Consider the following 26,063-nt stretch of genomic DNA (forward strand, 5'->3'; position numbering starts at 1 on the left):
AGAGGCGGAGTCGGCCGCCGCGCCGCTCCCGCCCCTACTGGATGCAAACTCTAGGCCCCGCCCCATTTGCGCGTCAATCTGCGCAGGAGCCCCGCCCCATCTGGCTCCGCGTTCGTCAATGGGCCACATCTCTACGCGTGGCTCCGCCTCCGGATGGCGTCACGGACTTATCTACATGTGTGGCCCCGCCCCTCCCTTTGCAGGACGTCACCGAGGACTGCAGGGGCCTGAGCCGCTGCCGCCGCCGCCACCGCACAGCCCCACATCAACGCACAGGGGGCCCCGTCACCGCCACCGCCAAAAAAGTCACTGCCGCTAGGGTCGCCGTTGCATCGGTTCAGGGCAAGGTGAGCTCCTGGGCGGCCGGGTGTGCTCAGACTCCAAGCACCTGCATAACCTTCATTTGACTGATGGGTTGACTAGGGTTGAATGAGGGGAAGGATGCGGCGGTCGCGAGGCTAGGAATGGGTAGGGCCTGGGCGCCTCACTCCTGTCTGATCCTCACCACTAACCCCCCCAACCCCCCTGCTCTGCGGCGGAGGGGGAGGGGAGGCGAGCTCCTTGCGGGAAGCTGTGCGCGCGGGAGGCTTTTGCGTGCGCGTGCGCGTGGTGTGCACACGCGTGTGCGCGCCTGCCTGTGTCAGCAGGTCTGTGTGTACCCTTGCGTGTGTACCTGGATATGCTCGTGTGACCCCGTGGGGGTCTTGGCCTAAGTGTGTGCGTGTTGCACGCGCGTGGAGAAAGACGTGTGGACCGCCTGTGCATGCATGGCCCGTGCATACAAGCATGGGGATCCGTGTCCGTGTGGGTGATGTGCACACCCTGCATGGGTGGAGGGGCCTGTGCGCACGGGTGGTTTGCACATTTCTATAGGCAAGTCGGTGTGCAAACAGGTGTCTATGTCTTTGTCCTGTGCACCCCAGTGCGTTCACACACTCCTGTATGTATGGATGAGCGTGTTTGAGGCTGTGTGCACGTGAGCGTGTGCTTGCCCCGCCTGTATCATGTGATGCAGCGGCCTTGGCCGGAGCTCTCCGGCCTGGAGGTTTGGGGGAAGCGGGGGCTGCAGATGCGCGTCCTCGAGGGACCATGCACGCGGTGCACGTGGGGCAGTGCGGCCGGGTTCTGAGGACCATGAAAGATTGATGGGGGGCGGAGCCAGCTGCAGTCATCCCCTCTGGGCTCAGCCCTGGGTTTAGGGTTACAGCCCCACCTGGGGCACAGGCCTTTTGGAGGGGGCTGCTGGAGTGTCCCCATCGGCGACTCTCTGAGCCCCTCCTCCGAAACGTCCAGGATTTCAAGGTCACAGGCTGCCCTCTGCTGGGGGCACCACCAATTAATACTGGGGTTCCTGATGGGATAAGGGTGTTCTCCATATACTGGCCGTTTTCTGGAGCCCTCGCCATCCTCTGCCTGGGCTTGAGCACATGAGGATGGAGAGAGACCCCCTCACGGCTCTCCTACACCCGGTATCCCCAGATGGCATCCGCCACAGACTCACGCTATGGGCAGAAGGAGTCCTCGGATCAGAACTTCGACTACATGTTCAAGATTCTCATCATCGGCAACAGCAGCGTGGGCAAGACGTCCTTCCTCTTCCGCTATGCTGACGACTCGTTCACGCCTGCCTTCGTCAGCACCGTGGGCATCGACTTCAAGGTCAAGACCATCTATCGCAACGACAAGAGGATCAAGCTGCAGATCTGGGTGGGTCCCAGCTGGAGGGCTCCGGCCCGCCTCGGTCTGATTCCTGTCCTTGGAAAAGCAGCCCCAGCCTTGTCTGTCTCTTTCCTGACTGGAGTCATTCACTTACACACTGGGCATTTATCAGGTGCCCACTATATACCAGGGGCAGAAACAGACAGCAACTGTGTTCTCCCATAAGCGCCTAATCCTTGTCCCTCAGTTTCCCCATCTTCAAGTTCTTCTATGTATGAGGTTTCAGCTGGATCTTGGTCCCCATTCTCTTTTTTTGTTTGTTTTTTGAGACAGGGTGGTCTTAGGTCTGTCACCTAAGCTGGAATGCAGTTGCGTGATTACGGCTTTCTGCAGCCTCGATTTTGCAGGCTCAAGCCATTCTTCCACCTAAGCCTCTTGAGGAGCTAGGACCACAGGCGCCTACCACCACGCCTGCTAATTTTTTTCTTTTTTGCAGGGTTTGGCTATGTCTGCCCAGGCTGGTCTTGAACTCCTAGGCTCAAGCGATCCTCCCACCTCAGCCTCTCAAAGTACTAGGATTACAGGCATCAGCCACCCCACCTGGCCTTGTTAGTTTTAAGAGACAGAGCCTCACTCTGTTGCCCAGGCTGGATTTGAACTCCTGGGCTCAAGCAATCTTCCTGCCTTAGCTTCCCTAGTAGCTGGGAGTACAGGCGAGTGTCACTGAGTCCGGCTTCCTTTAGTTTTTAAACCTACACTTACATTCTCTCCATCTTCGTTTGGCTTGATTTTTCTCTTTGGTCCTTGTCACTTTCCAATATAGGATACATTTACACTGTTCTTTTCTTTCTTTCTTTCTTTTCTTAAATGGAGTCTCGCTCTGTTGCCCAGACTGGAGTGCAATGGCATGATCTCTGCTCACTGCAACCTCCGCCTCCCGGGTTCAAGCAATTCTCCTGCCTCAGCCTCCTGAGTAGCTGGGATTACAGGCACCTGCTACCATGCCCAACTAATTGTTTTTTTAGTAGAGACGGGGTTTCACCATGTTGGTCAGGCTGGTCTCGAACCCTTGACCTTGTGATCCACCTACCTCGGACTCCCAGAGTGCCGGGATTACAGGTGTGAGCCACTGCGCCCAGTTTACACCGTTATTTTCTATTTCCCACACTGGGTGTCACTTAGCAAGGGCAGGGATTTCTGCCCATCTTGTTAACAACTGTATCCCCAGTGTCCAGTTCAGGGTATGGCAAAGATCAGTGCCCAGTCCATGTTTGTTTGTTTTTTGAGACACAGTTTTTGCTCTGTCACCCAGGCTGGAGTGCAGTAGTGCAATCTTGGCTCACTGAAACCTCCGCCTCCCGGGTTCAAGCGATTCTCCTGCCTCAGCCTTCTGAGTAGCTGGGATTACAGGGACTCACCACCACGCCCAGCTAATTTTTTTTTTTTTTTTCAGTAGAGACAGGGTTTCACCATGTTGGCCAGGCTGGTCTCAATCCCTGACCTCAGGTGATCCACCCACCTTGGCCTCCCAAAGTGCTGGGATTACAGGTGTGAGCCACCCCGCTGCACCTGGCCCCCTGTTTGTTTTTTTGAGACAGAGTTTCACTCTGTCACCAGGCTGAACTGCAGCGGTGCAATCTCACCTTACTGCAACCTCTGCCTCCTGGGCTCAAGTACCCCTCTCACCTGAGCCTCCTGAGTAGTTGGGACTACAAGTGTGAGCCACCACACCACCCTGTTCATTTTTGTATTTTTTGTAGAGTTGGGGTCTCGCTGTGTTGCCCAGGCTGGTCTGGAACTCCTGGGTTCAAGCCATCTGCCCACCTCAGCCTCCCATAGTGCTGGGATTACAGGTGTGAGCCACAGCACCTGGCACAGTACATGTTTGTTGAATGACTCTGTAGAATAATGGAGCAATCATATATTCCGAGCACTGGTGACCCAACCTGCTCTTCCTGACACTTTGTGCCCCTGGGCAAGCTCCTACTCCTCCCATGGGGCTGAACCGGATGGTATCAGAGCTCATTTCCTCTCCCAGGGCCTTATGTGTGGGTCCTCTCTGACCTTCATCTCTTCCTCCCTAGGACACAGCAGGGCAAGAGCGGTACCGGACCATCACCACTGCCTACTACCGGGGCGCTATGGGCTTCATTCTCATGTATGACATCACCAATGAGGAGTCCTTCAATGCAGTGCAGGACTGGTGAGTGCATCCCACTTGCTCTTTTTTTTTTTTTTTTTTTTTTCCTTTTCTTTGAGAGAGGGTTTTATTCTGTCACCCAGGCTGGAGTGCAATGCCACTATCAGGGCTCATTGCAGCCTCGACCTCCTGGGCTCAAGTGATCCTCCTGTCTCAGCCTCCCAAGTAGCTGGGACTACAGGTGCATACCACCACACCTGGCTCATTTTTTTGTAGTTTTAGTCGAGATGGGATTTCGTCATGTTGCCCAGGCTGGTCTTGAACTCCTTGGCTCAAGTGATCTGCCCACCTTGGCCTCCCAAAGTGCTGGGATAATGGGCATGAGCCATCACTTCTGGCCTTCCACACTCATTCTGGGGCCATTGTCTCTGAGCCAAACTTTCTTCAGAAAATAACAAATAAAAGGTAGGGGTCTGGGAAGGATTTCAAATGGAAAAGTAAAACTATAACCATGTAGAAAAAAAAATGTCTGCAAGCGTAGGGTGGAGAATATAGAGACTATAAGGAGAGTTGGCATGGCCGGGCACGGTGGCTCACACCTGTAATCTCAGCACTTTGGGAGGTTAAGGCAGGTGGATCACCTGAGGTCAGGAGTTCGAGACCAGCCTGACCAAAATGGAGAAACCCCATCTCTACTAAAAATGCAAAAATTAGCCAGACGTGGTAGCGCATGCCTGTAATCCCAGCTACTTGGGAGCCTGAGGCAGGAGAATCGCTCAAACCCAGGAGGCACAGGTTGCAGTGAGCCAAGATTGCGCCATTGCACTCCAGCCTGGGCAACAAGAGCAAAACTCTGTCTCAAAAAAAAAAAAAAAATGAGAGTTGGCATAGGTTAGAGGTTGCAAACATTTCAATTTTCTGCTCAGAAGTAATAACTGTTTTTTTTTTTTTTTTCTAGAAATAATAACTTAAAAAAAAAATTTCTGGGCCGGGCACAGTGGCTCATACCTGTAATCCCAGCACCTTGGGAGGCCAAGGTGGGTGGATCTTGAGCTCAGGAGTTCTAGACCATCCTGGCCAACATAGTGAAACCCTGTCTCTACTAAAAGCACAAAAAATTACCCAAACGTGGTGTCTCATGCCTGTAGTCCCAGCTATTTGGGAGGCTGAGGCAGGAGAATCACTTGAACCTGGGAGGCAGAGGTTGCAGTGAGCCTAGATCGCACCACTGCACTCCAGCCTGGGCAACAGAGCAAGACTCTATCTCAAAAAAAGAAAATTTCTGGGCTGGGTGGCTCATGCCTATAATTCCAACACTTTGAGAAGTCAAGGCAGACAGATACTCCAGCCTGGGCAACAGAGCCAGACTCTATCCAAAAAAAAAAAAAAAACACAAAACACAAAAGCAATAATGGGTCGTTGGGGGCTGGAGTAGGGTGGACGAGGGGCACATGGGGGAAAAGCATGGTGGGGAGGATGGAGGGCCAAGCTTCAGGGTCTTTCTCCCTCGGACAAGGACACGGGCTCCACACCAGCCCATCAGGGTGGAGCTGGGATCCTCCAAGCAATAACCTGTCCCCCTTGCTGCATCCTATAGGTCCACCCAGATCAAGACCTACTCGTGGGACAATGCCCAGGTGCTGCTGGTAGGAAACAAGTGTGACATGGAGGATGAGCGGGTGGTGTCATCAGAACGTGGCCGGCAGCTAGCTGACCACCTTGGTGAGTGCCCAGCTGGGCCGGAGACCCACAAGGCTAGAAAAACGACACTAAGAGAGGGGAGGGCTCACACCCAAGGTCTTACAGCTAAGCCAGGTAATTCACACTTTCTGCAAACTAGCCTTCATCCAGGAGCCATTTGTGTTGGATCTTGAGGGATGTGTAGGAGTTCACCATGCAGAAAGTTTAAGGATTGATTCTGACACTCATCGTCCAACGCTTTGTTGGGTGTTGCTGGGCTTGAGAGGCATCTAGGGAGGCCTCAAGGGACCCCTGAGGTGGAGGGAGGGACCTGGATGAGAGGAGCCCATGAGAGGAGCCAGGCTTCCTGGAGTGGTGGGCAGTGGACTCTAGAGCTTGGAAGAAGGTCTTTTAGGCAGAGGAAGTAGCTTGGGCAAAGGCTTGCGGTGAGAAAGATCCTGTGTGTTTTGGTGATAATTTCACAAGACTGAAACATGAGGGTCAGCTGGAGGAAATGTGGCTGATCAGAGAGGGCCTCAACCATATGCTGAGAGGCTGGGACTCTTTGGAGGGCAATAGGGAGCCACAGAGGGTGTGTGAGCAGGGGCAGGTCACGGCTGGATTTGAGTGTCTGAGGCTTCCAGGGCCAGTATATGGTGCTGGGCTGGACGCTGCAGGGCATGTCTTGCCAGGTCCTAAGGACAACGAGACACAGTTTTAGGAAGGAAGGGCAGGAGGCCAGGTGTGCTGGCTCATGCCTATAATCCCAGCACTTTGAGAGGTGGAGGTGGAGGATTACTTGAGCCCAGGAGGTCAAAACTGCAGTGAGCTATGATCACGCCACCATACTCCATCCTGGGCAACAGAGCAAGGCCCTGTCTCAAAAAAAAAGCAGGAAATGCAGAGCTGACCCAGTTCAACGTTGCTTCTCTGCGGGATTTGTCAGTACCTTCAATAAGCTGCTTGGCACTGGGAATCTCCAGGTGTTTCCTTTCCTCAGAGAAGCATCTCTGGGAGTTGGCATAGGGCGTGGCCAGGGTCTTCATCTCTGCCTTCCCTGACCACAGGGTTCGAGTTCTTTGAGGCCAGCGCCAAGGACAACATCAACGTCAAACAGACCTTTGAGCGCCTGGTGGACGTCATCTGCGAGAAGATGTCCGAGTCGTTGGACACGGCAGACCCTGCGGTCACAGGCGCCAAGCAGGGCCCACAGCTCAGTGACCAGCAGGTGCCACCTCACCAGGACTGCGCCTGCTGAGAGCCACCCCACCCCCTTTCCCCTCTTCCCCGTCTTCCCCACCTTCCCCCAACTACCCGGGCCTGACCTGGCCCCTACCAGCCATGGGCACAAAACCCCTGCTCCTGACTTAGCCCGTCACCCTTATTTATTATTGTAGCTATTTATTTATTTATTGAAGATGTCCCCCAGGGGCCCGGGCTCCCCTGCCCACCCCAAGCCCTGCCCATCCTGTACATATAGCCCTTTCCCCACTCAGCTGTGGTGTCTCGTGGCCCTGTGAACTCACCGCTCACCCTCCTGAACCCCCTCGCCTTTTTTTTAAATTCACCCCCAACCACAGTTCAGTTGTGAAGAGGGGGCCAGATGACACCCTAGAGCAGGCTGATCGGGCAATGGGAGGTGGCCAGGCCTGCCAGCCCCTCGGCTCTGCCGCGGTGGGCCGAGGCCGCTGTTGGGGGTTTCCCTGTGCGGACCATGGGGGTCAGAGTCTGGCCTGCCGGGCTCTTCTCCCCCAGTTTTCTCTTTTGGTGGGGGGGTGTGCTGTGGGTATTCACCACCCTGGGACCCCTCCCCCTACCCACCAGACCTGTTCTGACCTCATGAGTGTCAAACGTGCCCCCCAGTTCCTTAGGAGATGTCAAGACAACACTACACACACCCAATAAAGCGAATGGACCACGTGTGTTCCTGTGAGCACCGGGCCCTGCCCACCCTGGTTTTGACCATCCACAGCATTTTCTTTTGTTATTTTTATTTTTCAATATAAATAGAGACAGGGTCTTGCTATGTTGCCCAGGCTGGTCTCGAACACCTGGCCTCAAGCAATCCTTCCACCTCAGCCTCGCGAAGGGCTGAGATTACAGGTGTGAGCCACTGCGCCCAGCCAGCAGTTTCAATTACATTACAGAGATAAATTAATGGCATTTCCACAGTTCACAACCGGGGAAGGAAACACAGAGGCTGCCCGGCCCTGCCTGAAACTTTTGGGGACCGACTCCAGGCCTGAGCCTGCTCTGAGGGGATCGGCCACATCCCCGCCTTAGTCCCAGGACGTGAGGGAGCTCTGGATCAGTGGCTTGGCCCAGAGCCAGGTGGACGGCAGTGTTGAGGGGTTGGGGCTTGGGACTGGTTGGCAGGGTGAGCCCCATGCTGAGTCCCAAGTGGGACATCTTGGTCACAGGTCGTATGAGGTTCCTGCTGAGAAGAGCTAGGGGATGATCATCCATCTTCATGGGTGTGTTCCAGTTGGGGAAACTGAGTCCCAGAAGTGAGCTTGGGAAGGGTGGCTCAGCCCAATGCCCGGGAGCTGGAGTGGTGCTGGGACGTGGCCCAGAACCTGAGCTCGCTGCAGGAGCCCATTCCCCTTCTGGTAGAGGGGATGGTCTGCCAGGAGTCAGTTTTGCATCTGGTCCCGGAAGTGGACAGTTCAGTCTGCTCGGGTGTCCAGGGCCACACAGCCTGGGGGTGTCAGAGGAACTGGGCTCTGTCCACACAAGACAAGGCATCTGGTCAGAAGCCTGGCTCATCCCTCCTGGTCCCTCCTAACTGAGCCCTATCCTACCTGCCCTCGGGCCAGACGTCAGCCCTGCTCAACAGACATGGCAGGGACCTGGCTGAGGTCGCATCAGACAGCACAGGAGGGCTGGGTCTTTTTTTTTTTTTTGAAATGGAGTCTCGCTCTGTCACCTAGGCTAGAGTGCAGTGGCATGATCTCAGCTCACTGCAGCCTCTGCCTCCTGGGTTCAAGCGATTCTCCTGCCTCAGCCTCTCAAATAACTGGGATTACAGGTGGGTACCACTAATTTTTTGTATTTTTAGTAGAGAAGGGGTTTCACCAGATCGCCCAGGCTGCTCTCGAACTCCCAATCTCAGGCAATCCACCCGCTTGGGCCTCCCAAAGTGCTAGGATTACAGGCATGAGCCATGGCGCCCAGCCGGGGTTGGGTCTTAACGGCTAGTGAGGAGCTCCCCACCAGCCCACTGTTGGGTAAGGGTTGTCTGGAGCATAGGAGACTCCCACCCTCCAGGGTGGCTGGCTACACTGCCACTCGGAGCTCACACGTGTAGCCCCCTGGGGAGTCCCCTGGGTGCCTGGTATGCCCTCCACACTCACCCGGTACTTCAAGTACGACAGGTACGTGTCCCAGCCCAGCGTCAGGCCGTTGATGTAGGTGACTCGAAATTGGGGGGGCACGAAGAGGAAGTTCACGAACTGTGCAGCAGGCCACACGCACCAGTCTGCCTGTGGGGAGAGGTGGGGCATGAGGGGCGGGGCCGGAGCTGGGTGGGAGCCGAGCGTCCATGAGGGGGCCAGGCCGGACAGGGGCAAGGGGCGGGTGCTCCCACCTTGTAGAATTCCCAGAACTTCTCCCGCAGCTCCTGGCAGCTCTCACCCACTGTCTGACCCTCCAGGCAGCCAAGGCCTGGGAAGGAAACCAAGAAATCAGAGTGTTAGAGGCCACGAAGTACTGTTGAGATGACAAGATGGGCTGACGATAGAGGGCGCGGGGTTGGGCCCTTGAGGGCCCGCGCCCCCCACCCCGGGCAGAGGGACAGGGACTTTCAGATGGGATGGACAGAGAATTAGGGTAGCTGGTGTAGGGACAAAACAGAGCAAGTCAGTCCCAGTGAGACACAGAAGTCATAAACATATAAACACGTGCCCCAAAGGAGACAGACACATCCTGTAGTTGAGGCAGTTGTATTACTTTTCCATCACAGACCAGGAAGCCGGCCTGGGAGGTGGAGAATGAGAGACTCCTCTATTAATACTGCTGTCTTTACCGAGCCTAGGGCTGGCACGGTTGCACCTCATGAAGTCCAGCCTCAATTTCTCTTCCTTCAGGTCTCAGAGCCTTTGCATTAGCTGTTCCCTCTGCTCGCTGGTTCCCTCTTCACGTCTTAACTGACTGTCGTCCCCTTCTTTGGGAAATGCTCTCAACCTCCCGCCCAGGACGGCCCCAGCAGATACTGTAGGAGGGACGAGGTCCCTCCTACACTCGCCAGCGTTCACATCGGCCGAGTCTGTCCCGTCCCCGCTGTGCCCTGGCTCCTAGTCCGGGGCCACCCAAACAGGGGGCACATTGGAAATGCACCTCTGCATCCTTCTTAACACAAAGCTGGCTCCACCCCTCGCCACCTATGAGAGGCAAAGCCTAGGCTTAGGAAGCTCCTTACCCAAGAAGTACCAGACGCCCAGCAAGGGAGAGGCTACCAGCTGATCCACGAGGACCTTCTTGAGGACATTTGGGAAGCCTCGGAGGCCAGACGCAGGGAATAGACGGTCCAGCGACAAGTACCAGTAGTGCAGGAAGGGACCCATGCTGCAGCCCACCGCAAACATGCTCACTATAAGAGTGTAAGTCAGGGGGCTGGGTTGCGCCGGCAAATTCTCCAGTCCACTCCCTCCCTCCCTGGCTAAGGCTGGGTAAGCCCAATGCCATCCCGGAGCCTCAGCCTCACCGGGAAAACCGGAAGAGCCCACCCGTGCATTCTTCCACTACAAGCCCCACCAGCAGGCGCGGCTCCAGAGGCTCCTAGGTAGTGGGCAGAGACCCCCGGGGGTTGGGAGGTGATGAAGACCCAGGGCTGCGGGAGAGAGACACCCGGAAGAGGCGCGGTCAGGGCAAGGGTCCTGCGGGGGACTGAGGCCACGGGTCAGGGGTCACGGCCAGCAGTCGGATATCGGGATCAAAGGTCGCCCGGGGTGAAAGGCTAAGTAGCGTGGCGTCCTCACCGGAGCGCCGCCGGTCGAAAACCTGGCCGGGCCGGGCACGGATCTCCCATGACTGCCGCATGCCATCACCGGCCGCCATGAGCGCGCCGCAGCCCAGCGTGTTGGTGACGAGCAGCGCGCGGCCCTGGAATAGAAGCTGCCCCGCGGATAACAGGCGGCGCAGGCGGCGCCAGCCACCCCGCGCCATAGCCCTTGGGAGCCAAGGAATCCGCGGGCCGCTCTGCTCCCGCCGCGCCGACCAGTCGCGAGTCACAGTTGATCCCAAATTGCCCGCCCCTCCGGCGTCCCGACCAATGCATAGGGATCTTCAGTCCGCATGTCCGCTTGAGCCGCGCCGCGTCCACCAATCGCAGGCAGCCTCGGAGAGCCACATTGCCCGCCCCGAGGAGTATTGACCAATAAAAGGCAGGCGTTCTATCCCAAGGTCGATCTCCCAGTGACCGCCCGAGCTTCACGGACCAATCGGAAAAAAGAATTGCGTTACTTCCCGCATGCCGATTGGTAACGCTGCACTCTTGTTGCCCCGCCCCTTTCTGTGCCAGCCTATGGGAAACCGTCGCAGCTACCGAACAGCCCAGTACCGCACTGGCCAATGGTAGACCGGTGTCACGCGGGCAAATCAGTGACTGTCGTCCCGCCTCCCGCTTTGAGGTTGGACAATCTCAGGAAGTTACAACGCCTTCTGGCCTGGTTGCCTTCCGTATTTCCAGATTCTCCTGGACTTAACCAGAAGGGATGTGATCTGTGACCACGACAGCTACCGAGGTGGACTCCAATCCTGTAAAACACATTCATGGAACTTGGGGTGGGGTACAGTTCTGCTGCGGCTCGGCCCAATTGGAGCTCGGTCCAGAAAATGACCTTGGGCCTGACCTTGAGTGGTTCTCTTATCTCAGGTTCCGAATAATGATAGTAATTGAAGTGTTAGTCACTGTTCTGGGCATACCATTCACGTTGACTCCTTCCAAGCGAATTTGTGCTCTTGCAGAAACAATTGTATCCTAATTATACCATTCCCGTAGGGAAAAATGATTTTTTTCTTTTCTTCTTTTTTTGAAATGGAGTCTCGTTCTATCACTCAGGCTGGAGTGCATTGGCACGATCTCCGCTCACTGCAACCTCCGCCTCCGGGGTTCAAGCGATTCTCCTGTCTCAGCCTCCCAAGCAGCTGAGATTACAGGTGTCATGCGCGTCCGTGTGAAGAGACCACCAAACAGGCTTTGTGTGAGCAACATGCCTGTTTATTTCACCTGGGTGCTGGCGGGCTGAGTCCGAAAAGAGAGTCAGTGAAAGGAGATAAGGGTGGGGCAGTTTTATAGGATTTGGGTAGGTAAAGGAAAATTACAGTCAAAGGGGGTTTGTTCTCTGGTGGGCAGGAGTGGGGGGTCACAAGGTGCTCAGTGGGGGAGCTTTTTGAACCAGGATGAGCCAGGAAAAGGAATTTCATAAGATAATATCATTGCTTAAGGCAAGGACCGGCCATTTTCACTTCTTTTGTGGTGGAATGTCATCAGTTAAGTTGAGGCAGGGCATTTGAACTTCTTTTGTGATTCTTCAGTTACTTCAGGCCATCTAGGCGTAGACGTGCAAGTCACAGGGGATGCAATGGCTTGGCTTAGGCTCAGAGGCCTAACAACAGGCACGGGCCACCACAACCAGCTAATTTTGTATTTTTGGTCTAGACAGCGGTTTTGCCATGTTAGTCAGGCTGGTCTCGAACTCCTAACCCCAAGTGATCCACCTGCCTCAGTATCCCAAAGTGCTGGGATGACAGGCATGAGCCACTGCAACTGGCTTGAAAAATGATTTTCGATGGAAACCCCTATGCATTCTCTACTAGAGTAGCAAACTACTGCCTGTGGGTTGTTACCTGTTGAAGGTGTCCAGGTTCTCGGCATCTTGAACAAAGAATTGAACAAAGTGCACAAACAAAGGAAAGAATGAAGCTTAACAAAAGCAGAGATTTATTGAAAATGAAAGTACACTCCACAGGGTGGGAGTCAGTGGAACATAGGGACTCGAGAACTGTTTAGGAATTTTCTGGGGTTTGGCCGGGCACGGTGGCTCACGCCTGTAATCCCAACACTTTGGGAGGCTGAGGCGGGTGGATCACAAGGTCAGGAGATCTAGACCATCCTGGCTAACACGGTGAAACTCTGTCTCTACTGAAAATACCAAAAAAAAAAAAAAAAAAATAGCCAGGCGTGGTGGTGGCCACCTGTGGTCCCAGCTACTCAAGAGGCTGAGGCAGGAGAATGGCGTGAACTCGGGAGGCGGAGGTTGCAGTGAGCCGAGATCGTGCCACTGCACTCCAGCCTGGGCAACAGAGTGAGACTCCGTCTCAAAAAAAAAAAAAAAAAAAGGCTGGCATGGTGGCTCATGCCTGTAATCCCAGCACTTTGGGAGGCCGAGGTGGGCGGATCACAAGGTCAGGAGATTGAGACCATCCTGGCCAACATGGTGAAACCCTTGTCTCTACTATAAATACAAAAATTAGTTGGCTATGGCATCAGATGCCTGTAATCCCAGCTACTTGGGAGGCTGAGGCAGGAGAATCACTTGAACCTCAGGAGGTGGAAGTTGCAATGAGTTGAGATCGCACCACTGCACTCCAGCCTGGTGACAGACCTAGACTCCATCTCAAAAAAAAAAAAAAGAGTAAGAAAAAGAAAAACCTGATTAACTTCAGGTTACTTTTTTTGGTAAATGTTAAAGCAGAGGGGACTTCCTTATTGGGCTAACTCAGGTAGACTAAAATCAATTTTTAGGAAAGACAGGTGGGCACAGTGGACCATGCCTATAATACCAGCACCTTGGGAGGCTGAGGCAGGAGGATTGCTTGAGGCCAGGAGTTCAAGAGTAGCCTGGGCAACTGGGCAGAACCTCATCTCTACAAAACAAATATTTTTTAAAAAAATAAAAAACTGATCTGTTTGGCATATGTCTGCTTCCTCAAAGTTTCAGTTTGATTATATGGCACTTTGCACAAGTGACTCCATTCTTGTTTCATCTGGTCTGTTGGCGCCTAGTGCAAGAGCTCAGTCCAAAACAGTGGTCTCCCATAGTTTTGTTTGACATTGATCTGAGCATTTGGTAATCTATAAATGGATTACTGGTTGCTGAGAGACAATGGTGGATAAATTAAGAATTTATTGGCTGGGCACGGTGGTTCATGCCTGTAATCCCAGCACTTTGGGAGGCTGAGGCAGGTGGATCACTTGAGATCAGGAGTTTGAGGCCAGTCTGGCCAACATGGCAAAACCCCATCTCTACGAAAAATACAAAAATTAGCTAGGTGTGGTGGTGCGTGTCTGTAATCTGAGCTACTTGGAGGCTGAGGCAGGAGAATCGCTTGAACCTGGGAGGCAGAGGTTGCAGTGAGCCGAGATCATGCTATTGCATTCCAGCCTGGGCAACAGAGCAAGATTTCGTCTCAAAAAAAAAAAAAAAAAAAAAAAAAAAAATTTATTGCTTGGCTGGGCTCAGTGGCTTATGTCTGTAATCCTACCATTTGGGACCTGGACACGGGAGGATCGCTTGAGGTCAGGAGTTGGAGATCAGCCTGGGCAACATGGTAAGACCAGGTAACATGGTAAGATCGGATAACAAAATTATCTGGGTACGGTGGCGCACACCTGTAGTCCCAGCTACTTGGGAGGCTGATGTGGAAGGATCGCTTGAGTCCCAGAGGCTGAGGCTTCAGCTGGCTGAGATGGTGACACTGCACTCTGGCCTGGATGACAGAGCGAGACCCTGCCTCAAAAAGTAAAATAAAAAATAAAATTAAGAGAATTTATGGTACTGGGTGCAGTGAGTAATGGCTGTAATTCCACCACTTTGGGAGGCCGAGGTGGGCGGATCACCTGATGTCAGGAGTTCGAGACCAGCCTGGCCAACAAAGTGAAACCCTGTCTCTACTAAAAATACAAAAATCAGCCGGGCATGATGGCAGGTGCCTGTAATCCCAGCTACTTGGGAGGCTGAGGCGGGAGAATCACTTGAGCCCGGGTGGCAAAGATTGCAGTGAACCAAGTGTTAGGCAGGGATCTAGACCTGACATGGCGGCACCACCTGGCATAGCAGGCCCTTTGTTCGAGACTTCCCTTCCTCTTTGAACACACCCGCAGACTTGCATACGTCAGAGGTTCCAGCTGGGCAACCAGACTTCCCCATGACCTACAGCTCACCTGCATTTCACAAGTTTGTAAACAGCAGTTTTGGTTAACAGTTTCCAAAGACCCCTTCCTCATGACCCTTACTCGACTCCTGCCCTAGTAGTTTCAAGACCCCCCAGGCCCTGTTTGCACAACCAGCTTCCCTACCTCTCGGGTCATAAAAAAGCCCCTACCCTCCTCCCTCAGCGCGACTTCCTCGGCCCGCACCTTTGGACCGAGGAACCTCGCCCGTGAGTCCTAATAAAGGCTATTCTCACTGCCATTTGCCTTGTGTCTTCGTTCCTGGTTTGGCTCCAGCCTCAGTTTACCTTTACATTTGGTGCCGAAACCCGGGAGGAGACCCCTCTCCCAGACCCCTGCCGGGTTGGGCAGGCTCTCCTCTCCCCGAGCCAGGACCTTCTTTCCGAGCCGGGAGCCGTTTCACCAAATCCAAGACTCAATTCGATCACTGCTGGGTAAGTTTTCCCCCATCCTGTAGGCCCCCTCTGGGAAGTCCCTGTCTGAAACGCGTGGCCACATCAGGGGCTCCCTCCGGTCAACTGTGACCTTGGCACCAGGGACAAGGAGACGTCCAACCTCCCCAGAAGCCGCCGTACCCCGCACTCTGCGTGGTAGTAGGAGGACGCTCCCATTGCCTCCGGACTGCCCGTCTTAGGACCATGGGAACTACCCAGTCCAAACCAGACCGAAAATCCCCTCTGGGGTGCCTCTTGGCGAATCTCCAGACTTTAAGTCTCAGCCAAGACATAAAACAAAAGCGGCTCATTTTCTTCTGCACAGTAGCATGGCCGCAGTGTAAATTGGATAATCAGTCTCAGTGGCCTGCAGAAGGCACTCTAGACTTTAACATCCTCATGGATCTGGCCAACTTCTGCAAGAGACTAGGCAAATGGCACGAGATACCCTATGTTCAAGCCTTTTGGGACTTGCGTTCTCACCCAGATCTCTGTGCCCAATGCTCGTTAGCTCAGGTTCTACTCACAAAGTTTCTTCCCTTGAGCAAGGAGAGGGATGATTCCTCCTCTTTTTCTGAGCCTCCTGACACCCTATCCCGGCCACCCCTCTGGTCTCCCGCCCAACCTCCTCCTTACCCTGACCCACCATTATCCCCGTCCTCGTCAACGCCTCCCCTCCCTTCCACCCCTCTTGTGCCCTTACCAAACCCGACAGATTCTGTCTCCCCTACCTCCACTTCCTCCCCTTCCTCGCCTGTCTCAGCCCATACTCGGTCCAGGACCGACCTCCTGTGTCCCTTGTGAAAGGTGGCAGGCGCTGAAGGAGTAGTCCGGGTCCATGTGCCATTTTCATTGGCAGATTTGTCCAAGGTTGAGGAGCGTGCAGGCTCCTTTTTGGCCAGTCCTACTCATTATATCAAAGAGTTCAAGTATCTATGCCAGGCATATGATCTCACCTGGCATGACCTCCATGTCGTTATGACCTCAACCCTGTCTCCTGAGGAGCAGGATCGCATCCTAGCGGCAGCCAGGCAGCATGCTAACCAGATTCATTTAACTGACCCCGCCATGCCAGTCGGCACTGAGGCAGCGCCCTTGGCTGAGCCTGACTGGGACTACCAGGTAGGGCAGGCAGGCCGCCGCCGCCGAGACATGATGGTTCAGTGCCTTCTTGCCGGCATGTAGGCAGCCTCTAACAAATCAGTCAACTTTAACAAACTAAAAGAGGTAGTCCAAGGCGCAGATGAAAATCCGGCCATTTTTCTTAACTGGCTGACTGAGGCACTTATTCAGTACACCCGCCTTGACCCTGCCTCCCCTGCAGGAGCAACCGTCTTGGCCTCATATTTCATTTCTCAGTTGGCCCCGATATCCAAAAAAAATTTAAAAAGGTGGAGGAAGGCCCTCAAACTCCCATCCCAGATTTAGTCAAACTGGTCTTCAAGGTCTACAACTCCAGGGAGGAAGCAGCTGAGGCCCAACGACAGGCCAGGCTAAAACAGAAGGTACAACTCCAAACCCAGGCCTTGGTAGCAGCCCTGAGACCGGCAAGCTCCAGGAACTCCCAGAAAAAAGGTACTACCCACGCGCCACCTGGTGCTTGCTTCAAGTGCAGCAACGACGGCCACTGGGCCAGGCAGTGCCCTAACCCAAAGGAGCCAACTCACCCCTGTCCAAACTGTGGGCTGATGGGCCACTAGAAGTCAGACTGCCCTGACCTAAGGATGGTCGCTGCGCCTCCACGTGACGACCCTCCTCCAGGTATTGAAGGCGCCTTCCAGCTCCTTGACACCGACGAAGATTGAAGAGGCCTAGACTCGGGGACCCCTCTCACTCTTGCCGAGCCCAGTGTTATGCTCCAGGTAGCGGGTAAGTCTATATCCTTCCTTATGGACACGGGGGCTACCTAATCTGTTTTGCCTTCCTTCAGTGGCCCCAGCCACCCCTTCACTGTCACAGTCATAGGAATTGACGGCACTCCCTCCACCTACCGCCAGACTCCTCCTCTGTCTTGCCACCTGGATGGCTCCCTCTTCTCGCACTCATTTCTTATCATTCCTTCGTGCCCAGTCCGCTTGTTAGGACGAGATCTCCTCTCCAAGCTAGGGGCCTCAGTTCACTTCCGACCCAACCCCTCCCCACACCTTGCGTTCCTCTTCCCCCTTCTCTTACCTGACAAACCCCACCAGACTGACCCCCCACTCCTGTTTCCAGTCCCCATTAACCCTAAGGTGTGGGACACCTCCACCCCGATCATTGCCCAGCACCACACTCCGGTCCGCATCCAGCTAAAAGACCCTTCCAAGTTCCCCTCTAGACCCCAGTTCCCTATCTCCCTTGAACACCGACAAGGACTAAAACCCATCATTACACGCCTGCTCCGGCAGCACCTTCTAGTTCCCGCCAGCTCACCACGTAATACTCCTATCCTGCCTGTACGGAAAAGCTCTGGGGCCTATCGCCTCGTACGGGACCTATGCCTCATCAATGAGGCAGTAGTCCCTACCTTTCCAGTTGTTCCTAATCCATATACACTCCTCTCACGCGTTCCCCCTGACACCACTCATTTCACTGTCCTTGACCTGAAGGATGCCTTCTTTACCATCCCTCTACACCCAGACTGCCACTTTCTGTTTCCCTTCACATGGGAGGACCCAGACACTCATGTTTCTTCCCAGCTGACCTGGACTGTCTTGCCGCAAGGGTTCTGAGATAGCCCCCATTTTTTCAGACAAGCACTGGCACGGGACATCCTCCTCTGCCCCCTAACCTATAGCACCCTTCTACAATACTAGATGATCTATTATTATGTAGTCCTTCCTGGGAGTGCTCCCTTGCAGACACTACTACACTTTTAAATTTTCTAGGTGACCGAGGTTATTGGGTTACCCCGGCTAAGGCTCAACTTTGCACCCCTACTGTCACCTACCTAGGTATACTCCTCACACCCACTACGAAAAGCCTCACGGCAGATAGAATGAGCCTCATTAAAACTCTCCAGCCTCCTCAGGATGCAGAAGAGATCTTGTCCTTCCTAGGACTGGTAGGGTATTTCAGGCATTGGATTCCCAACTTCGGGGTCTTAGCCAAGCCCCTCTACCAGGCTGCCAAGGAGACACCCACCGGACCGCTGTCCGACCCCTCCTTAGTTGCCAACTCTTTCAGGAAGCTTCAGGACTGTCTCCTTTCTGCCCCTGCTCTCTCTCCCTAACCCCCTTCAGCCCTTTCATCTATTCACCGAGGAGCGCCAGAAGATAGCTACTGGTCTCCTAGCCCAGCTGGTTGGATCCACATACCAGGCTGTGGCCTATTTCTCCAAGCAGTTAGATCCCACAGTCCAGGGCTGGCAACCTTGTCTGCGAGCCCTGGCGGCTGCCACAGAACTTACCCAAGAGGCCCTCAAGGTTACCCTAGGGCATCCTCTCACAGTCTACTCTTCTCACCGACTGTCAGATCTCATCACACACAAGTGTCTCAGCCATCTTACCCCATCCCAGCTTCAACAGTTTCACCTGCTATTCATTGAAAACCCTCACATCACTCTCACCACCTCACCCCCTCTAAATCCTGCTACCCTCTTGCCCACTCTAGGATATGATTCCGCCCCCGCACATTCCTGCCCAGAAGTTCTCACCACCCTGCCACCCGCCCGCCTCGGTCTTTCCAAACAGCCATTAGAACACCCAGACCGTACCCTGTTCGTAGATGGGAGTTCTGTCTTAACCCCCAATGGACGCCGACAGGCAGCATACGCTGTCGTAACAGCAACCCAAACGGTTGAAACCAGGCCCTTGCCTCTAGGCACCACCTCCCAGAAGGCTGAACTCACCGCTCTTACCTGTGCCTTACTTCTCTCTGAAGGGCAGAGGGTTAATATCTATACAGACTCTAAATATGCTTACCTTATTGCACATACTCCCTCTATTCTCTGGCAAGAATGCGGGTTTCTTACCACCAAAGGGACGCCAGTAGTCAATGGACCACATATGAAGAGGTTGCTTGATGCTCTCCAGGCCCCCAAAGAGGTAGCCATCATCCACTGCAAAAGCCATCAGCATTCTAAGGACCCTGTGTTGCAAGGTAACAGCCTAGCTGACTCCAGTGCATGGGCCACTGCCCTCACGTCCCCTGCTCCCCGAGCGCCTTTACTCTTTCTTTCCCCCACATATTCCCCCGACTACTCTTCCCAGGAACTTCAAACCCTGATGGCCCACCCCAGTGTTACCCGAAACAAGGATGGGTGGGTGTTCATTGACAGCCAAATAGTGCTCCCTCAGACTCAGGCGGTGCATATACTAACTGACATACACCGCTCTCGCCACATAGGACCCAAGGCTATGTATAACTTCCTAGAACCCATCTTTCACCTTCCCTCACTGCAGGCCCAAATTAAGAAAGTACATCAGCAATATGCCCCCTGTTCAGCCACTAACCCCCAAGGTAGGCTCAGACACCCAGGGCCTACTCATCAGCTAAGGGGCCACCAGCCAGGAGAAGACTGGCAACTTGATTTTACCCACATGCCCCGACATAAAAAATTTCGCTACCTGCTGACCTTAGTTGACACCTTCTCAGGATGGATTGAGGCTTTCCCCACCACTCGAGAGACTGCAGAAGTCGCGGCAACTATTCTCCTAGAGCACATCGTCCCCAGGTTATGTCTCCCCTGAACCATCCAATCAGACAATGGTCTGGCTTTTTTTTTTTTTTTTTTTTTTTTTTTTTTTTTGAGACGGAGTCTTGCTCTGTCACCCAAGCTGGAGTGCAGTGGCGCGATCTCGGCTCACTACAAGCTCCGCCTCCTGGGTTTACACCATTCTCCTGCCTCAGCCTCTTGAGTAGCTGGGACTACAGGCGCCCGCCACCTCGCCTGGCTAGTTTTTTGTATTTTTAGTAGAGACGGGGTTTCACCGTGTTAGCCAGGATGGTCTCGATCTCCTGACCTCGTGATCCGCCCGTCTCAGCCTCCCAAAGTGCTGGGATTACAGGCTTGAGCCACCACGCCCGGCCCTATGGTCTGGCTTTAATTTCCAAACTCACCCAGCAGGTGGCAGCCGCACTCCAGATTACCTGGAAGCTCCACATTCTCTACCATCCGCAGTCGTCTGGTAAGGTAGACGTTCCTATCTCCCTAGTCCCCAGCCTCACCCTGTACAGTGAAGCTGAGCTATCCTCTCTTCTGTCCCTTGCCCTCCCCCGCCAGGCAAGAGCAGTATTCCTTCTGCTAATGATTGGAGTCTCTTTAGCCGCATCCCTCATGGCCTCTGGCCTTGGAACTGGAGCCTTAACTCATTCTGTCCGATCCTCTCAAGACCTTACGGCCCGATTACAAGTAGCAATCAAAGCTTTGGCAGAATCCCTGGCTTCCCTCCAATGACAGATCACCTCAGTTGCCCAGGTGGCAGCCCAGAATCGCAGGGCACTCGACCTCCTTATGGCTGCCAAAGGCGGGACCTGTATGTTCCTTAATGAAGAATGCTGCCACTACATCAATGAGTCAGGACTAGTAGAAACCAACCTCCTCACTCTAGAAAAAGTCCAAGAAGGACTCCACAAAAACCCTTAGGATTAGAGTCCCCACTCAGGTGGTGGCAGTCGTCCATGGCCGGCTGGGTCATACCCTTCCTAAACCCCTTACTAATCATTGGCTTCTTACTACTCATAGCTCCCTGTATCCTCCGCTTCATCCAGGACCGCATGAAAGAAGTCTCCCGGGTCACTTTCAATCAGATGCTGCTCCACCCCTATACCCGAGTTCTGACCTCTGAAGAACCCCACGATGACCCATACCAGCAGGAAGCAGCCAGATGAACATGTCGCCCCTTTTTTCTTATTAGAAAGAGGTCAGAATGTTAGGCAGGGATCTAGACCCAACATGGCAGTGCCACCTGGCATAGCAGGCCCTTTGTTCGAGACTTCCCTTCCTCTTTGAACACACCCGCAGACTTGCATACGTCAGAGGTTCCAGCTGGGGAACCACACTCCCCCATGACCTGCAGCTCACCTGCATTTCACAAGTTTGTAAACAGCGGTTTCAGTTAACAGTTTCCCAAGACCCCTTCCTCATGACCCTTGACTCCTGCCCTAGTAGTTTCAAGACCCCCCAGGCTCTGTTTGTACAACTAGCTTCACTACCTCTTGGGCTATAAAAAAGCCCCTACCTTCCTCCCTCAGCGCGACTTCTTCGGCCCACACCTTTGGACCGAGGAACCTCGCCCGCGAGTCCTAATAAAGGCTATTCTCACTGCCATTTGCTTTGTGTCTTCGTTCCCGGTTCGGCTCCAGCCTAAGTTTACCTTTACACCAAGATCTTGCCGTTACACTCCAGCCTGGGTGACAGAGCCAGGCTCCATCTCAAAAACAAAAAAACAAAAGAGATTTTATTGCTTTCCAGGAAGAACAGCTTTTGATACCTGGCTGTGATTTTTATGTTTCTGTTGATGGTGTTCAGGACATGTCACCCATAACATGCCAACATATAACTTTGGCATATTGATATGGAGAATTTTGAGTTAAACACACTTGTAAACAGTAGATGCAAGAAGGGCTCTTTTTTTTTTTTTTTTTTGAGACGGAGTCTTGCTCTGTTGCCCAGGCTGGAGGGCAGTGGCGCGATCTCGGCTCACTGCAAGCTCCGCCTCCCAGGTTCACGCCATTCTCCTGCCTCAGCCTCCCGAGTAGCTGGGACTACAGGTGCCCGCCACCTCGCCCGACTAGTTTTTTTTTTTTTGTATTTTTTAGTAGAGACGGGGTTTCACCGTGTTAGCCAGGATGGTCTCGATCTCCTGACCTCATGATCCGCCCATCTCGGCCTCCCAAAGTGCTGGGATTACAGGCTTGAGCCACCACGCCCGGCCAGGGCTCTTTTTTATTTATTTATTTATTTATTTATTTTGAGATGGAGTCTCACTCTGTTGCCCAGGCTGGAGTGCAGTGGCACGATCTTGGCTCACTGCAACCTCCACCTCCCAGGTTCAAGTGATTCTCTTGCCTCAGCCTTCCAAGTAGCTGGGATTACAGCCTTGCACCACCATGGCTGGCTAAATTTTGTATTTCTAGTAGAGACGGGGTTTCACCATGTTGGCCTGGCTGGTCTTGATCCCCTGACCTCAGTTATCTGCCCACCTTAGCTTCCCAAAGTTCTAGGATTACAGGCGTGAACCACCGTGGCCGGCCCAGAAGGACTCTGTGATCTTCCTTTTTATTTTCTCTTTATTTTTGAGAAGGAATCTCACTCTGTTGCCCAAGCTGGAGTGCAGTGGCATGATCTCGGCTCACTGCAACCTCTGCCTCCTGGGTTGAAGTGATTCTCCTGCCTCAGCCTCCCAAGTAGCTAGGATTATGGGTGCCCGCCACCACGCCTGGCTAATTTTTGTATTTTTACTAGAGACGGGGTTTCACCATGTTGGCCAGGCTGGTCTTGAACTCCTGACCTCAGGTGATCCCCCAGCCTCTGCTTCACAAAGTACTGGGATTACAGGCATAAGCTACTGTGCCTGGCCAAAATTTTTTTAAAATTAGCCAGATGTGGTGGTGTGCAACTGTAGTCCCAACTACTTGGAAGGCTGAGACAGGAGGATTGCTTGGGCCTGAGAAGTCAAGGCTTCAGTGAGCTGTGATCACGTTACTGCACTCCAGCCTGGGTGATACAGCAAGACCCTGTCTCAAAACAAACATTTCGGTCTAGTTACTTCTTTGGGTTTCCATTTTTCTTTCTTTTTTTTTTTTTTTTTTTTTTGAGACGGAGTCTCGCTCTGTCGCCCAGGCTGGAGTGCAGTGGCGCAATCTCGGCTCACTGCAAGCTCCGCCTCCCGGGTTCACGCCATTCTCCTACCTCAGCCTCCCGAGTAGCTGGGACTACAGGCGCCCGCCACTGCGCCCGGCTAATTTTTTTTCTATTTTTTAGTAGAGACGGGGTTTCACCATGGTCTCGATCTCCTGACCTTGTGATCCGCCCGCCTCGGCCTCCCAAAGTGCTGGGATTACAGGCGTGAGCCACCGCGCCCGGCCGGGTTTCCATTTTTCTCATGAGGGCTCCCATCTACAATGAATAAGCTTTGTGTGCTATTGTTTTGTTAATCTGTCTGTCAGTCTGAGCCAGACACCAGAGAGAGGAGGAAAACTCTAGCCCTGCTACCGTTTCTGGTGACAAGGATGGGTTACAATTGGCTGGGAAAATCTGCTCCCTCTGAGGTCTGCAGGGGAGAAATCCTGGGACCTGACTAAGCCAATGCAAAGTAAGAATTCGACTGAACCCGGTGGCTCATGACTGTAATCCCAGCTTTTTGGGAGGCCGAGGTCGGTGGATTACTTGAGGTCAGGAGATCAAGACCAGTCTGGACAACATGGGGAAACCCATCTCTACCAAAAAATAGCAAAATTAGCTGGGTGTGGTAGTGTGTGCCTATAGTCCCAGTTACTCAGGAGGCTGAGGCACGAGAATCACTTGAACCTGTGAGGCTGGGGTTGCAGTGAGGTGAGATAGCGCCACTCCACTCCAGTGTGGGCAACAGAGTGAGACTTTGTGTGGGAAAAAAAAAAAAAAAAAAAAGGCCACGTGGTGGCTCACACCTGTAATCCCAGCACTTTGGGAGGCTGAGGCAGGCGGATCACAAAGTCAGGAGTTTGAGACCAGCCTGGCCAACATGGTGAAGCCCTGTCTCTATGGCACAGGAGAATCGCTTGAATCTGGGAAACGGCTGCAGTGAGCCGAGAAAGCGCCACTGCACTCCAGCCTGGGCAACAGAGCGAGATTGCATCTCAAAAAAAAAAAGTACGAATTTTTACCAGGCTGGGATTATGGCTTACGCCTGTGATCCCGGCACTTTGGGAGACTGAAGCAGGAGAACCTCTTGAGCTCAGGAGTTTGAGACTAGCCTGGGCAACATAGCAAGACCCTATCTCCACAAAAACTAAAAAAATTAGCTCGGCTTGGTGGTTCATGTCTGTAGTCCCAGCTACTCAGAAGTTTGAGGCAAAGAGGCTTCTTGAGTCCAGGATTTGGAGACTGCAGTGATCTATGATTACATCGCTGCACTCCAAGCTGGGCAACAGAACAAGACTCTGTCTTTCAGGAAAAAGAAAAAAAAAGGTGCTGTATAACACCACCAGCTCACCCTTGGATTCTTTTTTTTTTTTTTTGAGACAGAGTCTCGCTCTGTTCCCCAGGCTGGAGTGCAGTGGCGTGATCTCGGCTCACTACAAGCTCCGCCTCCCAGGTTCACGCCATTCTTCTGCCTCAGCCTCCCGAGTAGCTAGGATTACAGGTGCCCGCCACTGCACCTGGCCAATTTTTTATATTTTTAGTAGAGACGGGGTTTCACCATATTAGCCAGGATGGTCGATCTCCTGACCTTGTGATCCACCCGCCTCATCCTCCCAAAGTGCTGGGATCACAGGCGTGAGCCACCGTGCCCGGCCTTGTTTGTTTATTTATTTATTTATTTATTTATTTATTTATTTATATTTTTTGAGATTGAGTCTTGCTTGGTCACCCAGACTGAGTCGGCTCCCTGCAACCTCCACCTCCCGGGTTCAAGTGATTCTCCTGCCTCAGCCTCCCGAGTAGCTGGGTTTACAGGCATGTGCCACAACACCTGGCTAATTTTGTGTTTTTGGTAGCGACAAGTTTTCTCCATGTTGGTCAGGCTGGTCTCGAACTCCCAACCTCAGGTGATCAGCCCTCCTCGACCTCCCAAAGTATTGGGATTATGGGCGTGAACCAATGTGCCTGGCTAATTTTTGTATTTTTAGTAGAGATGGGGCTTCTTCTTGTTGCCAAGGCTGCTCTCAAACTCCCTGGCCTCAAATGATCTGCCCGCCTCAGCCTCTCAAAGTGCTAGGATTACAGGTGTGAGCCACCGTGCCCGGCTCCACCATTTTTTTTTAAACTAGTAAGTTTTGTATTATCACACCTGTCTCACAGCTATAATTTTAAAATGAAAGCTCTAAGATCTCTGACTGCACCTATTTATGTTTATATGTGTATGTTATAGGTATGTAACACTTTCTCCCTCTTGACGGAATTCCTAAAGATTAACTTGTGAAGGAGCTCTATTTCATTGACTTTAGAAAACCACATTCGCGGCCGGGCGCGGTGGCTCAAGCCTGTAATCCCAGCACTTTGGGAGGCCGAGATGGGTGGATCACGAGGTCAGGAGATTGAGACCATCCTGGCGAACACGGTGAAACCCTGTCTCTACTAAAAAATACAAAAAACTAGCCGGGCGAGGTGGCGGGTGCCTGTAGTCCCAGCTACTTGGGAGGCTGAGGCAGGAGAATGGCGTGAACCCGGGAGGCAGAGCTTGCAGTGAGCTGAGATCCGGCCACTGCACTCCAGCCCGGGCGACAGAGCAAGACTCCGTCTCAAAAAAAAAAAAAAAAAAGAAAACCACATTCGCTTATGTAAATTAAGACTAGTCGGCCGGGCACCGGTGGCTCACGCCTGTAATCCCTGCACTTTGGGAGGCCGAGGCGGGCGGATCACGAGGTCAGGAGATCGAGACCATCCTGGCTAACACGGTGAAACCCCGTCTCTACTAAAATACAAAAAAATTAGCCGGGCACGGTGGCGGGCGCCTGTAGTCCCAGCTACTCGGGAGGCTGAGGCAGGAGAATGGCACGAACCCGGGAGCGGAGCTTGCAGTGAGCCGAGATGGTACCACTGCACTCCAGCCTGGGCAACAGAGTGAAGACTCCGCCTCAAAAAAAAAAAAAAAGACTAGTCAAACAGGCTTATGTTATTTTTAGACGTTGAAGATTATAAAAGTGTAAACTGTAAAACTATAAATTAAACCTAAGAACAATACATGCAATAAAAGTGAATTGCTTGGCCAGGTGGTGGCTCAGATATGTCATCCCAGCACTTTGGGAGGCTGCTGGAGGTGGGTCATTTGAAGCTAGGAGTTCAGGAACAGCCTGGGCAACATGGCAAAACTCCCTCTCTACAAAAAAAAAAAAAAAAAAAAAAAAACCAAAA

General features: G+C 53.2%; 2 protein-coding genes across 2 annotated transcripts; one reads left to right on the forward strand and one right to left on the reverse strand.

The window, feature by feature from the left end:
* The first annotated feature begins 199 nt into the window (after positions 1-199).
* On the forward strand, positions 200-7,446 carry RAB3A (RAB3A, member RAS oncogene family). Its single transcript, XM_007995781.3, has 5 exons — positions 200-347; positions 1,480-1,707; positions 3,744-3,862; positions 5,397-5,521; positions 6,547-7,446. Exons 2-5 carry the CDS (start codon positions 1,480-1,482, stop codon positions 6,735-6,737), a joined length of 663 nt encoding a protein of 220 aa, XP_007993972.2. The 5' UTR covers positions 200-347; the 3' UTR covers positions 6,738-7,446.
* A 7-nt stretch (positions 7,447-7,453) lies between these two features.
* On the reverse strand, positions 7,454-10,727 carry MPV17L2 (MPV17 mitochondrial inner membrane protein like 2). Its single transcript, XM_007995780.3, has 5 exons — positions 10,456-10,727; positions 9,897-10,067; positions 9,066-9,142; positions 8,833-8,961; positions 7,454-8,202 (listed from the first exon to the last, which is right to left on the reverse strand). Exons 1-5 carry the CDS (start codon positions 10,640-10,642, stop codon positions 8,146-8,148), a joined length of 621 nt encoding a protein of 206 aa, XP_007993971.3. The 5' UTR covers positions 10,643-10,727; the 3' UTR covers positions 7,454-8,145.
* Between the last annotated feature and the right edge of the window lie 15,336 nt (positions 10,728-26,063).

This window comes from Chlorocebus sabaeus, chromosome 6, assembly GCF_047675955.1.
Source record: "Chlorocebus sabaeus isolate Y175 chromosome 6, mChlSab1.0.hap1, whole genome shotgun sequence".
Classification (NCBI taxonomy): domain Eukaryota; kingdom Metazoa; phylum Chordata; class Mammalia; order Primates; family Cercopithecidae; genus Chlorocebus; species Chlorocebus sabaeus.

Excerpts from the sequence above, each read along its gene's own strand:
- MPV17L2 (XM_007995780.3), bottom strand. The coding sequence starts at position 10,642 with ATGGCGCGGGGTGGCTGGCGCCGCCTGCGCCGCCTGTTATCCGCGGGG. Across the intron at positions 9,143-9,896 it reads GGGCGTCTGGTACTTCTTGG|GCCTTGGCTGCCTGGAGGGT; the intron begins GTAAGGAGCTTC and ends TTTCCTTCCCAG. Across the intron at positions 8,203-8,832 it reads TGTCGTACTTGAAGTACCGG|AGCCCAGTTCCTCTGACACC; the intron begins GTGAGTGTGGAG and ends TTGTGTGGACAG.
- RAB3A (XM_007995781.3), top strand. The coding sequence starts at position 1,480 with ATGGCATCCGCCACAGACTCACGCTATGGGCAGAAGGAGTCCTCGGAT. Across the intron at positions 1,708-3,743 it reads GGATCAAGCTGCAGATCTGG|GACACAGCAGGGCAAGAGCG; the intron begins GTGGGTCCCAGC and ends CTTCCTCCCTAG. Across the intron at positions 5,522-6,546 it reads GCAGCTAGCTGACCACCTTG|GGTTCGAGTTCTTTGAGGCC; the intron begins GTGAGTGCCCAG and ends CCCTGACCACAG.